The sequence below is a fragment of the Ursus arctos genome, chromosome X, assembly GCF_023065955.2.
Source record: "Ursus arctos isolate Adak ecotype North America chromosome X, UrsArc2.0, whole genome shotgun sequence".
Classification (NCBI taxonomy): Eukaryota; Metazoa; Chordata; class Mammalia; order Carnivora; family Ursidae; genus Ursus; species Ursus arctos.
In genome coordinates this window covers 57400610-57415189 of record NC_079873.1, presented here as the reverse complement: position 1 = coordinate 57415189, position 14580 = coordinate 57400610, and the positions used below count along the sequence as shown (strand labels likewise).

General features: G+C 51.1%; 1 protein-coding gene across 1 annotated transcript in view; it reads right to left on the bottom strand.

The window, feature by feature from the left end:
• Nucleotides 1-10290, bottom strand: part of NHSL2 (NHS like 2) — a 255572-nt gene extending 245282 nt beyond the window's left edge. Inside the window, exon 1 of the mRNA XM_057312449.1 lies at nt 9916-10290. Within this exon, the coding sequence (XP_057168432.1) occupies nt 9916-10195 (280 nt within the window). The 5' untranslated portion in view covers nt 10196-10290. The remainder of the gene's footprint in view (nt 1-9915) is intronic.
• Between the last annotated feature and the right edge of the window lie 4290 nt (nt 10291-14580).

Genomic DNA, 14580 nt, shown 5'->3' with positions numbered 1-14580 from the left:
ATGACCTTGAGACTGCCTGGTCATGAGGTCAGGGCTTACTGACTCCATATCCATGCTGGTAAGAGTTAGGCCTGTTGGACCCTCGGGCAAACTGCCAAATACGTCACTGAAACCACCTTAGGCCCCGTAAGTTTCTCGTTGAGAAGGTGTTTCTTCACCCATAAAGCAAGCTGGTTCTGTATAACTGGTGAGTGAAGCCGGGAGCCACGCAGACCTCCCAAGGGAAGAGGTGAGCAGAGCCAGCAGGACTCCTGGAGAACAGCTTTGCCCAAGGCAGGGGACGCTGCCTAGCTGCACGGCCCGCATCCGTCCTCCGCCGCTTCATCAGAACGCTTTGCTGGCATCCCAGCCTGGCGGGTCCTGTGGTCAGCCAGCGCCACATATTCTGTGACAATAAACATCTCATAGCTGCCAGGACTCTCGGTGGTGCCTCGGCTTCGGTTCCAAAGAATGTTTTCCCCCTTGGCTGGCAAGGCAGTGAACAGATGTCAGTGGGGGAGAATGAAGGGAGGGGTCAAAGGAAAGGAAAATCCTCGGGTTGGGAGAGATGAGCTGACAGCCTCAAAAGCTAGATGCCGCTCCTCCGTGGGCACACAGGCGTTCTTTACATATTCTGGAAGAGGGAAGAATGGCTGCAGTTCCGAGCTGTCTAGGAAACGTTCTTATTATAACTTCCTCTTGACAGTATCCCCATCCATGGATTTCAAACAGCTTCATGGAACGTTAGCTCCGTAAGTTAGTATTTAGCGATCATGTGTGTGATCGTGGTGTATGCACCAGGCAATTTACCTACGTTATTTTGGATCGTCACAACAACCCTCTGAACTGGGTTAACACTAACCCCCTGTTACAGCTGAGGGAGTGTGGCTCAGAGACACCAGGGTAAGCTAGTAAGTGCTAGGCAAGTGGGACTTAAACCCACAGCTGCTGATTCCAAATCCCAAGATCCTCTTCCTTAACATGTCATTCATTGGGGTTTTTTTCCTACTTACTAAAAGTAATACATGTTCGGGACGCCTGGGTGGCTCCGTTGGTTAAGCGTCTGCCTTCGGCTCAGGTCAGGATCCCAGGGCCCTGCGATCCAGTCCCACATCAGGCTCCTTGCTCAGCGGGGAGCCTGCTTCTCCCTCTGCCTGCCACTCCCCCTGCTTGTGTCCTCTCTCTCTGACAAATAAATAAATAAAATCTTTAAAAAAAATAATACACGTTCATTTAGGACATTTGGGAAAATGTGGAAAGGTATAAGAGAAACATAACACCCACTCCCATAATCTCGTAAAGATAACCACTGTTCCTTTTGTTATCATCGTTACCACCCTGAGATAAGCATTGTTAACATCAGGGCATATGCCCCTCCAGTTTCTTTTCCATAAACATGGGCTTTATTTTGGATAATACCATACAAGCGACCTTATGCCGCCTGGCCTTTCCATTTAGCATTATCACTATACATTTGGGGTTTTTTGTTTGTTTTTTTAAGATTCATTTATTTATTTGAGAGAGAGAGAGAGACCGCATGCTACTGGGGGGGAAGGGCAGAGGGGAAAGGGAGAGAGAGAATCATAAGCACACTCCCCACTGAGTGCAGAGCCCACTCGGGGCTTGATCCCATGACCCTGAGATCACGACCCGAACCTAAACCAAGAGTCCAAGGCTTAACCGACTGCGCCACCCAGGTGCCCCATGGCTCTTATATTTGTTTTAAGCCTGAGTTTTCTTAGCTGTCTAGTATTCTATCACCCAGACCTGTCCAAATTTACATAACTATGCCCCTGTTGTTGAATGTTGAAGTTATTTTCACTTTTTTTCCAGTCAATACAAATAACCAACAGATGCAGGGAGCATCCTCAAATGTTTTCTCCAGAATATCTGAGAGCGTACGGGCCCGGAAGTGGAATTACCGGATCAGAAGGGATAAGAGTGCACAACGCCAGCTCAGGGATTGCTGACAACCGTGATACATGGCCTCCTCCAAGAGCTGGGAGAGCCCGAGAGCTGTTGATAAAGGAGACCTCACTCACTCCCCTCGGGGCCGGCTAGTTAGGGAGGGTAATATGAGTTTGGTTATTTTGAATATCTTCAAAATCTTCTTTCTTAGAGTCTGGCTATAAATTGCCAGGCAGTTAATTACGCTTGTTCTCTGAAGCAAATTTCAGTCAAAATAAAAACAGCTGAATCATTTTTTTCACCTCATCTCCTCTTGAGTCCATTTTCCAAAGAAAAAAGTATTCTTCTGATTTTCCCCCTAGATGAACCACAGGTCAGTCTTAAGAATCTATGCTATTTAGAAAGAAAAAAGAAAAGATACGGTCAAACCTCCCAGCTCCCCACTCACAAAAAAAGAAGTGGCCACGTAGTCTCTGGCTTTTTCTCCCTCTTTCTTTCTCACTGTGGCTTGGAGCCCCTCCTGGCCTGGACTTCTTAGGGGGACCCAGGACCTGGCTCTGTGCAAAGCAGGTCTCATCTGCCTAAGGACAGTGGAAACTTGAACGCAGATCAAGAAAATCCGCATTTACTATTACAACTTCTCTTTAACCTTCCCAAGACTCTCTAGTATCCAGCTCCTTGGCCAGCAAACAGGATGTGAGGGCTTCCCCACCTCACCTCCCCACTGAGGGCTCATCCTGAGTCAAGAGGCGCCTTGCACCCTCTCCTCCTGAATCACTTGAGTGAGGTCCCCCCCCCCACACTGGCCCTCTCACATACCCTGGGCCTTGCACTGGCTACTTCCTACACCAGGAATTCCCTCCTCCTCCTTCTTCAACTGGCCGGCTCCAGGTCACCCTTCAGAATTCAGACATCACATCGTCCTGGAAGTTTTTACAAGCCTCCGGGCTGAGTCAGGTGTACCGCCTCTGAATTCCCTTGACCCCCAGGCTTGCTACCACAGCAGTACGATGATTCCGTGTTCCCCATGCCGGACTGTAGGGCTGCATTCCAGTTAGGCTGTGTGTCCCCCAAAACCAGCACAGGGCCAGGACCAGAATCAGGTGCTCAAGAAATATGTGATGGCTAGGGGTGCCTGGGTGGCTCAGGTCATGATCCCCGTGTAGGGCTCCCTGCTCAGCGGGGAGTCTGCGTGTCCCTCTCCCTCTGCCCCTCCCCCCACTCGTTCTCTCTCTCTCAAATAAATAAATAAAATCTTTAAAAAATAAGTAAATATGTGATGGCTAGGAAAAAGGGACGAGTGGAACTTAATAGGCATTTATTAAGTGAGTGTTAGATGCTGAGCGCTATTTCAGGGGCTGGAGGACAGCAGTAAAACCAGATGAAGATCTCAGGGCGCCTGGGTGGCACAGTCAGTTGAGCATCTGACTCTTGGTTACGGCTCAGGTCCTGGTCTCTGGGTCGTGGGATTGAGCCCCACGTCAGGCTCCGAGCTCAGCAAGGAGTCTGCTAAGGTTTCTCTCTCCCTCTCCCTCTGCCCCTCCCCACGCACACACGTGCGCTCTCTCTCTCTCTCCAATAAATACATTTTTTAAAAAGCAGATGAAGATCTCTGCCCTTGAGGGGCTCACTTTCTATGGAGGAGCTCACACTTTACAGAGGGAGGAACAAAGAGCTGCACAATTGCTCAAAGCTCCCAAGTTAAAAGGCAGATGCCTAGTGGTCTCGAGACATGTTCAGACACACTGTCTCGCACACGGAGCAGCCTGCTGCAAGCCTCCTCGTGCAAACACTAGTTAACACACCTCCTGCTTGTGGCATTATTAAGGTCGCATTGTCCGTTAAGATATTACCATCTTGCGCACTCTAACTTGAAAACTTCGTGAGAGCTTATCGGAGTGAAGTCATGGAATTCTGGGGAGCAGGAAAGAGCTGATGGCTTGAACCACTAGTGAGGCTAGTGGCTTCCAGCTGAAGAGAAGATGACTCTAGAGGGCCATGGAGTTATCACCAGTCTGTGAGTCTGCAGAGCCACCACGCATGGTCCACCTACTGAGCAAGCACAACTCCGCCTATGTGTAAAGATAGGCCATCAATTTTAAATCTACGAATTCATGTAAAAGCACTGCTGAATTCACAGTGGCAGTCTGTCACTGTTTGGCTTTTATTTTTGTTTGTACCATAGGGGGTTCCAAGAGTCCAAGTTCCGTTCTTGGACCCCAAACCAGACTGAATGGAAAATCCCCGGGGGTGTGAACTGGGGTCCTGGTTCTGGCGATCAGCTCTCCCACAGCTGGAGAAGGAGAGGACCTGATGCCCTGGCAGCACGTGCCGGTGTGGTAGGGAAAGAGATGGCACCCACCCTTGCAGTGGGAGCTCTTTTCTTTTTTTTGAGACCGGGGTGGGGGGACAGGAGGGACAGAGGAAGTGAGAGAATCTTATGTAGACTCCACACTGAGCGTGAAGCCCGACAAGGGGCTCCATCTCACAACCCTGAGATCCTGACCTGAGCTGAAACCAAGAGTCAGACGCTTCACCGACTGAGCCACCCAGGTGGCCCCAGTGGGAGCTCTTTGAAGGAAGAGACTGGGCCTTATTTACCTCTGAGTCTTTAGCACTCATGGGGTGAGAGGGGGAAAGGTGCTGGGACCCAGACAAAGTTGTGTCCTCTTTGCAAGGCTAGAAGGCAATGCTCTGACGCTAAGGTGATTTGAGGCCTCCACAAAGGGTATATAGAGCAGCAAAGCTAGTAAGCCTGTTAAGCTTCTTAAGCTTTGAAGAATAATAAATCCATACCTTGGAAACGTGTATGCTAAATACATTTTTGGTAATAATTTTACTTTCTCATTCCTTGGTTTTTAATAAAAGTGCCTTTGGTAATGCCAACCAGTCTCCGCTATAATGACAGAAAATAGTCATGATGTGGGTGTGTGACAAGGAGTGTCCACAATTGGATTAAAAGCTGTAAGGGAAAATAGCAAGTATAAAGACGACAGAAGGATTATGAGTGAAGAAAGACCCTACTGGAAAGGTGACCTTCAGAAGACCGTGTCGGGGTCACTGGCCCAGCCGCCCCTTCCCACCTGAAGCTTCTTTTTCTAAGCTATTTCCCACTCAGAGCTCAAAGGAGACTATGTTTAACAAGGGAGCCTGTTGCCTCATATCTATTCCCTACAAGATGCAAGGCTGACCTTCCTTCCTCCTCTCCACCTCCAGCTCACCCACCAAGTCCCAACTACAGAAACCATAGGGAGCCTGTCCTTTAGAGCATCCCTCAGTTTGTAAAGGTAGCGGGAGTCATTCATTATCCTGGACAAGTTCCAGCTGGAAAAACTGCCAGGGCGGCGACTCTCAGTGAACAACTGATTTTGAACTTAGCAGCACAGAGCACTGGCTTCGATGTCAAAAGGCCCGGCGGCTAGATCAAGGCTTCCTGCCATTTATCTGCTGTGTGACCTAGCGGGTGCCACATTCCTCAAAGGGGAGATTAAGTATGTGCTTAGACCACCAACAACAGGAGTACAAAAGAGAGAATGAAAAAAATCTATAAGCCATTTTAATTTCAACATACATGTGGAATTCTGAGTCATCTCAAAAAATAACATTTTATTTAATTTTTTTAAAGTAGGCTCCACGCCCAACGTGGGCTCGGCATGGGGCTTGATGTGGGGCTCGAACTCACAAGCGTGAGATCAAGACCTGAACCGAGATCAAGAGTTGGGCACTCAACCGACCGAGCCACCCAGGCACCCCCCAAAATAGCATTTTATCTGAAGGTTTACCAGTGCCCTCATTTTAAATTAGGTATGGGGAGACACTATAAGCTTTTCAGTGCTTAGGGCTACTAACGGTCTTGGACCCAGCTGGGTACCTTTGGACAAGTCCCTTCCTTTTTCTGGACCTCAGCAGTCAAGTGTTAGGACACCCACAATGGCTAATGACCGAGTTTTTGGTGCCACATCGTATAAACCCACGCCACCCAAACCAGAGAAGTAGGGGGACAGATGACGCAAATCCACCGCTCTCCTCCTGACACCTAATCAACTTCATAAAGGTCAAAGTTGAGCCCAAGAGCCATAACTTGAATCTTCTCCGATTACTCCACTATTCTGTCATCCTGACGCTTTTATCACCTTAGCTGCTCACGTGTCCAAAAAAAAGGAGAAGATTAAATTTCTTGTTTCTAAAGTGGAGGGAATTCTAGTGGACATTTTGGTGTCCAAATATCCAGGGAAGAAGCTTTCAACACATAGAAATACCACGAAGCAGACCAGGAATTTCATGGTATTTAAAAGAAAATGGGCTTGCTCGCCCGCCCCACTCTGTCGGGCCATTGTCCCCAGGGTCTCTGGGGATGACAGGTAGGGCAGAGACAAAGTGAGCTCTGGCAAAGTGCCTGTTCCAAGTTCCCAAAGGTTCCCCCCCCCCCTGCTCCATCCGTCTCAAGCAGGCCATATCCCCTCTTCAGTAGCAATGACGGTCAGGTTCATGGTCCATGACACCTCATCGAATGGGAATCTGGCTGCAGTGTAAAGGTGCAGCTTTCATTTTTCTCATCTCCATGTAGATTTACAAGTCTCCCCTCACCCTGGAATTATGATTTAAACATAAATAAACCAGCTGTCCTTTCTGATTTGGAGCCAAAGTTGCCACAAAGCTGGAAAACCAAGAGGCAGGAATTTTACATAAAGATGAAGAGGGAGTTTCCACCATCGACCCAACTGGCTGTATTCAAGCCAAAATAATTGCAAGAAGGAACAGAGCATCTTTCCCATAGCAAGTTCATAGGCTAGTGTAACACGATAGCTCCCTGGTGTTATTAAACATACCTAGATTTATCTAGCGCTTTGTGACTTCCTTCCTCGCTCAGGAGATATTATACCCCTAGGCCAATAGCCTGATTGCTTTTGTAATTATCATCTAAGCACCTACAAACATTCCATAGATCTCTGAGGGAGGAATTGGAAAGCTTGGATTGACTCAGCATATGGCAGCAGGCATGGAGCGATTTCCCTCTGGCTTTGACCATGCCATTCCTGAGATGAAGAGCACAGAGTACAGGACACGAATGCAATAAGACAGGTCCCATTCAAAGCCAGTTGCGAGGAGAGACTCCAGTTGTAGGCAGGGCCATGCCAAGGGTGTGGCAACAGCCACAGATCCATAAGCACAGGAGCCTGGTGCAATCCTCTAGCAAGCCCTCTCCTCCTTCCAACCCCCATCCCCCACCTCATGCTGGTTACAAGAGCTTCTAGGGCAGTCTCAAAGGGGTTCAAGTTACCAAAGAACAGCCTTCGGTGGAGGGGGAGGTGTTGCCAAGCAACCAGCCCAGCCCAGTCCCACCCTTATAACCTTGAAGATGGTGGGGCTGTGACCCCTGGCTATATAGAGGAACACCTCGGACTCCCTCAGCGTCAACTTTCTCCTCCTCCATCTCTCTCTCCTCTCCCTGCTGCATCCCAGCCCCCCCCCCCCCAGAAGCACGGGGTCTGGGCTCTGCAAGCCTGAGGGCTCTGGGCCAGTCTGACTTGCCATAGCTCCCGCAGGTGGCGGCCAAGCTGTCCCTGCAGGGAGGCTACAAGCTGCTGGCCTGTCAGGTGTCATTCACTTCGGTTACGTGGCTTCCAAACCTTCCTCCCTCCTTCCCAGGTCTTGCCTGCCCCCACGGTCACAGAAATAGCTAAAGGAAGAATTTGGGGGAAATCCAGCCAGATGGAGGATACATAGGGTAAAATGCTGACTGGGGAGTGCTGACCACTAGCAAGATGGTCAGTAAAGGAGTAGGAGTGCTAAGAGAAAAGGCACCGGGAAGAAAAAAAAAGACAAGACCTGACAACAGTAAAAAGTAAAAAAGAGGGGGTTGATATTTATTTGGGGTCAAAATATAGTCTGTAGCCTGCTGAACACCTTGTTGAAGCTTATACCCAAGCAACGAGGGGGTGGCCAGATGGCGCACTGATTATGCTCCCCCACTCTCCTTGCATTTGGCACTTAAGCTCAGATCATTGCTGAGAAGGCCTAATTTAAGTGATACGCAATCAAAGCACCTGAAAAGTGTGCAGTGGGAACCTCGAGGGGAATCTAGGGTAGGGCATCAGACCAGAAAATGGAAAGCCAGAACTTCTCGCCAAATTAAGGTAGCTGCGTTCCATTTGTGCAGGAGACCCCTCAGTGCCTCTGAAGAAACATGGATGTCCTCAGAGGCAAGTGGACACACCAAAGACACGAGATGTCCACTCTCCCGGCTCCTGCGAACTGCAAAGAAACCAAACCAATGCAATTTCTCCTCAGAGTTGCTCCCTTTCTTGAAAAGATATCCACTGCACAAAGCCATCTCCTTCTAAACCAGCAGATTACTGGAGAGGACTAGGTCCCAAGGTGACTTGGTGAAGCCATGCCTTCCCTCATGTGGAAAGGGCTCTCCAATTCAGTGGACGGCAAGGTCCAAGTTGGAAAAGCAGAGCCTCCTTTCTGTCCTTAACTTACCCTGCTGAACTCAGTAGGTGGCTCTCTGTAAGCTGTGTGGGGATTCTGAAAACTACTCCCTGAGCTGACTTATCAAATTTCTCCTAGGCTAATCCTGGTAGTCAGTGAGACCCCGGCAAAAAAAAAAAAATCAACAGTGACCTTCTCACCCTCTTTGTCAACTGAGAACTAACCAGACCTAGGGCCCCAGCTTTCTTGGTTCCCTGCCACGCAGAGGTTTCTGGTCCCATGTCTACATTCCATCTGGCAGTCATCTGTGTCTTCCACCGTCCTGTTCACACACAACCCAGTTCATTTTTCTCCACTAGTGATCTCCACCATCTACCTCAGAAGTCCCGGACCTCTCCCAAGAGGGGTCCCAGGGCCTCTGACTCCTGTCTTACTGGAAAGGGTCGGGGCAAGGTGGTGCCTGCAACGGAGAGGGGCTGGCCCAGCCGATCCTTCCCCAAAACAGCTGGAGTCTTGCGCTCAAAAGCCAGCCAGTAACCACCTTCTGCCTCCATCTGAAACTTTCTGGTCACATTGCTCCTTCTCTCCCTTTTCTGGTGGTGCCAATTGGCCCTGGTACCTGGCATGCCCCAGCTGTGGTCAGCATTTCCAGCACATTCAGTCCCCTTGCTTTCAGCACAAGTTCCACACTCTAAGGGAGCAGTGCATTTCCACGGAGTAAGGATTCCCTTTTCAAGGTGCCGGAGTCCAAAGTAGTAAGGGTCAAAGGCTCGCACTGCCCTGCCACCCTCTCACCCTGCGTCCTCAGTCGGGGCACCACTGGTTTTGTCAGGCATGGCTAACTCTTAACGAATCATGAAACTGATGACAGTCACTTTAAGCGTTCCTCTCAAGCAAATCTGTGCAGCCAGACCCTAGGGGTACGGGTCAGCGAAGCCAGAGGCCGTCTCTCCTTTCCCCCACACCCCTCGGGCCACTCCTGGCGCAGCGACCCCGAAATCGCGGGGAGAAGCAGGCGGGAGGGCGCTCCGACACTCCTCTGAGTGCCAGCCGCGAACACGCCGCGGCGCGAAGTTGCACGGGTTTAAATGCAGCAGGCACCGCCGCTAAGCTCCCGCGGCCGCGTAGATGGCCCGCGGCTCGGGCGCGCTTTCCGAAGCGGCCGAGCTCCTAGCCTGGAGCAAAGACGCCAGCGGCGCGGCCATTTGGTTCCCGACGCCGCGGAGACGGGGACGCCTCGGGCCTGGGGACGGCGCCGAAGCCGTCCCGTACCCAGTGGCTCCCGGGAACCCCGCAGGTCCCCCCTCCCGCCGCGCTCCCCCAGATCCCCAGAAAGCGGTCGCGCACCCCAGCCCCGAAGGCACCGGGTCACTCAGGACGGCGCGGCCGGCTCCAGGAGCAGGAAGTTCCAGAGGGAGAGCGGCGGGTGGGGAGTCAAGGAAACGGGATCCCCTCACTCCCGGCGGGGAAGAGAGAGAAGGGAGGAGGAGGGGCAGGGAGGGCCGGGGACGGGTGGGCGCCGAGCCGGGAGCCCACTGGCGCCCCCAGAGGCGGGGTAGACGCGGGGCGGGGAGCCGCCCGGGCGCGGTTTACCTAGCTCTTCCTCGTCGTCCTCCGGGCCGAGCAGGCGGCAGGGCAGGCGGCGGCGGAGGCGCACAGTGCGCCGGAACAGGCTGTCGGTGCGGCGCCCCAGGGCCAGCAGGTGCCCCTCGAGGTCCTCGAGCAGAGCCAGCGAGTGGCCGCAGAGGTCGGCGAGCTGCCGGAGCAGGCTGAGCGCGGCCAGGTGGCTCACGTCGCAGAGCTCAGTGAGCGGCTGCGGCGGGTTGCGCGGGCATAGGCGCTGGGGCACCACCGTGCGCCTGTAGAACGGCATTCCGGGCGCGGACGCGGGCAATCAGCCCGGCGGCGCAGCCGGCTCACCCGGAGCGGCGCCCCTGGTCCGAGCGCCCCTGAGCGGCGGCCCCAGCTCCGAGTGTAGCAGGCCCCGGGCGCGGGCCCGCGAGCGGGCGGGCGCCAAAGACGCCAGGCGGGTGGGCGGGCTGACGGGTTCCCAGCCTGGAGCGCCGCTCCCCCCGGGGCTGCACACTCGCCGGAGCCACCAGTCCCTCTGACTCTGGTTCGCTGGGCTCCTCCTCCTCTTCCCCGCCTTTCTCCACCTCCTCCTCCCTTGCTCTGCTACTTCGGGATCCCCCCACCCACCTTTTTTTTTTTCTTTTGCGGTCAGAGATTCGCAGATTAACGCTTGATCCGGGAGAGGAGGGAAAGGGAAGTAGGAGTAAAAAGAGCGAGCTGGAGCGTGAAAGAAGGAATGTCTGCGTGAGGAGGGGTGTGTGTGTGTGTGTGTGTGTGTGTGTGATGTTCCGTACAGTCTGTGTGCCCGCGTCCTCCTGCGGAGCTCTAGTCTCGGTACTGATGGTTAAAAGTTGTGTTCTGCTTTGTTTCTTTAACTTAAACTTTTCTCCATAAATAATAAAAACTCAGGCGCACCCGCGCCCACACCAGCAAGTAACCGGTGGAGACCCACCGAATAGTCTGATTTCATTCATCTAGCTTTCCCTTCCCAAACATGGACTCGGCGCCACGCACGGGCTGGACTAGGCTGTGAGTACAGCTTTCTAGCGCCCAGGGGCTTGGAAACGAGAAGGAAAGAACCAATGATCTTACTGCACTGTCAGGAGGGCAGTGCCTCTGGGTACTCTCACAGTGCCAGGATGGCTGTAAAAACTCTGGAATGAATGAATGAATGAATGAATGAATGAATGAACGAACGAATGAAAAGAAACCCATTCTCTGGAACAACAGATTCAGTTCAGATGGAGGGACGCTGCGCCATATTTTATGGAGAAAGAGAGCCCGGGACCACCTTAATCTCTGGCCCCACTGGGCTCCTGAGATGCCCGTGGAACAGGCTGTGGGGTAAGGATGCTTGCAGGAAACCCTGTAGTCACGTCCTGATTTCTCTCTATTGTAGAAGTTAAAAGAGAGGGAGGCACTGACTGATGTCCTCAGAAAAGCAGAATGCCTGAGTGTGTGTATGTCCCAGTGCACTTGGGGAGTTTCCACTCCAAACACTTAATTTCAACACACTGAGCTCCCATCTGATTTTGCTCTAAACCACTTTGACTTTGGTGTGGTTCCATTTCTTCCTTCTGGTAATTCTCTCATCTCTCCTCCTAGAAATGCTCCCATCCTTATAATCCCTTATAATCTATTAGTAAAATACCTCGAACAGGCTATGTGCATCTGCACGAATGATCCTGAGTGTGGCCTGTTTTCGTTCATTCCTTTACAGAATTGTCCCTCGAGCAGTCCAATGAGGCTCTACAAACAGTTAAGAGTAATCCGATTACCCTTCTTAGCAAATATCTGTTCCCTGCTCAGTAAATTGGAACATGGATACTAAAAAAGTTGGGTTCTATTACAAAAAGAAACAAATGGGCAAAAGACAACCCCTCTTCTGAGCTGTTAAATCCAATTGCAGAACGGGGACCTAAAAGTCTGTATTTGGCAAACTCAAACCTGAGCCAAGAGAGTGACTGGCAGGAAGTAGGGACTTGGCTGGACTCTCCAGGGATACTTGTCCTTGACCTATGAGCTGTTTAGACTGATCTTCATTTGGGAGAAAAAGAAATGAGGTATGAGCAGATTGAAAGAGACTGTGTGGGCAGAGCTTCGCTGCCTGAGGGTGGCAGGCCTGGGCTGGGCCTGGTATCTGAGCCGACCTCACGACTTTGATTCCTGAAGCTGATGAATCTTTCAGGGCTCTATAATAACAAGCTCAACTCCAAGCAAATCAGCATTGGCCCCACACCCTTCCCCCCCAGCCCAGTCTGTTCATTCCAGCCTCTTCAATGTGCTGGCCCTGGCTTTCATCAAGGAAACATCAAGGACTTACAATGGGGCCACCTCAGAACAGAGCCCCTCCTCCCTTCCCAGGACCAGAGCTGGACTGCACGTACTGTGGAAGAAGTCAAGCGAATGTAAGTTTTCACCTTCCTTCTTATCTCTAGTCTCTTCCCAACAGGAAAATGAAGACCTTGAGCGAGAGGCAGATCTGGATGTAGAGAGCCCCTGGGAAGGAGCCCAGGGGGCCCAGCTCAGGTCTGTGGAGGGAGAGCTGGGGTTCTAGAAGTGCCACATTCCAGCCACGCTGTCCCAGGCAGGTAAGCAGCTAAGACGAAGGGCCCCGTCCCATACTCCCATATCACCCATCATTGTCTTCTCCCGTTAGACTGTCAGCTCCATGAGGGCAGGAACCCTGTCTGTCTTGCCCAATCCTGTATGCCCGGTGCCAAGGCCAGTGACTGGCACACAGTAGGTACTCAGAAAACGTATGTTGATGAATGAGTAAATAAAGCTGGATTATAGGAAGAGCCCAATATGAAGAGCTTTACTAAAGGATTTCACCTGGCCAAAGAGCACGTAGAGAGTCACTGTGGATTCTGGAGCAGAACACTGCCTGATGTGGGGAAGGCGATGCTCGAGAACTTTCCATCTGGAGGCAGTGGGAAGAGGCAAATGTGAAGGGCATGACTGCTATGTCCCACTTGTACCCACAGCCCCAGAGCTGAGGAGCCAGAAAGTGCTCTGTGAATTCAACATTTGCTTTGATTTGCGTATAAACCTTGGCACTGCACATTCCGAAGGAGAGAGAGGGAAGGTGCCAAGGGGAGAAAGGAGAGGACCCTAACAAGTCAGACCTGAAAATGCTGGGTGTTCCTACCCACCCACCAACTCCCAGACTCCAGACTGATAGCTGTTCATCGGTCACTGTGCTCAGAGTTCCAAACTGAGCCTAAGCTGGGCCCACTTGTGCAACTGGACACGGGTCTGGCCTCAAAGCAGTGACTGGAAAAAGAGTGGCTAGAGAGGGAAGAGGGAAATGGGAAAGTAGACCACCCACAGCCAGCAAGACCCCTGCTTTCCTTCCCACCCTCTGTCCTGCTGCTAAGAACCTCGAATTTCAATAAAAACTGGATTTTGAGGGGCGCCTGGGTGGCTCAGTCGGTTAAGCGTCTGCCTTCGGCTCAGGTCACGATCCCAGATTCCCGGGATCAAGCCCCACATTGGGCTCCCTGCTCAGCGGGGTGTCTGCTTCTCCCTTTGCCCCTCCCCCTGCTCATGCTCTCTCTCTCTCTCTCTCTCTCAAATAAATACATAAAACCTTAAAAAAATTTTTTTTTAAAAACTAGAGTTTGAAGGCCTAAATAAGTAACATAGGATATGCCATTTCTCTTCCTCCAAGCTGGCAATCTCCAGAGCTGCAAAATGAAAATTCATGAGCAAACATGCAAGTTTCCCAGTTTCCCAGTACGGCCCTCAGTCTTATTTCCGGACGTGCACCAAGAAAGGTGCCCCCATGTTGCTACCTCTCAAGTTTACCCAAATAGTTACGTCTTGGAAACTAAGGAGCAATGCCATTTTTTTACTTGACATTCCTCTGTAGTCAAGCAATTGTTTCATCTAAGTTGTAAGAACATACATTCCACCCTCAATACCCTCTTGGCACGAGACTCAATACAGATGCTTTCTTTATGAATGCAAAAATATATATACAGCCAGTAGGGAGATAAAAAGGCTGCTTCTCAGTCCCAACTTTAACATTGTCTTGTTTCCTGGTGCTAAGTGTCTGCACCAGGAGAAACTAACAAGAATTGGCAAATACTAGATTGACTCTTTTTTTTTTTTAATGTCATTTACCCTTTTTGGTATTTTAATGCTTGGCTCCGCAGTTAAGAACACAGGTAACCTACCTCCTCAGACGGGCCCTAAGAAAGTAGCCCGAAGAAAACAAACCGGTGGCTTTTAGCTTTTCAATCATAAGGGATCCTAGGATGCAATCAACAATACAGACAAAACTCATGCTTATCAGCGCCTTACTTGGAAGAGAGTGGGACCGGTCAGTGCCTCAAGATTTGAGAGGAGAGAGCAGGCTTCTGCCCTTGAGGCAGCCTTCAGAGTGGGGAGGGGTATGCCCCAGAGCTGGGCCTCCAGGGGTGGACTGGAAACTTACACAGCCATCAATCACCTGCTAGGGCAACAGGCGGGTAAGCTGAAGACGGCTCAAGGTCCTAAAATAAATTCCTTTCAGCCCAGACTCAATGCTTCACACACACGCAGGGCAAACCCTTCAAGAATTCCATGAGGAAATAAACCTTTATTTCAAAAAATAAACTTTGATGTTGTTTGAACTTTGGCCCTGACTCTGAGCCCAGGCTGAAACTGAGAGAAAAGATTTGTGGTATTTTGAAAGAAACT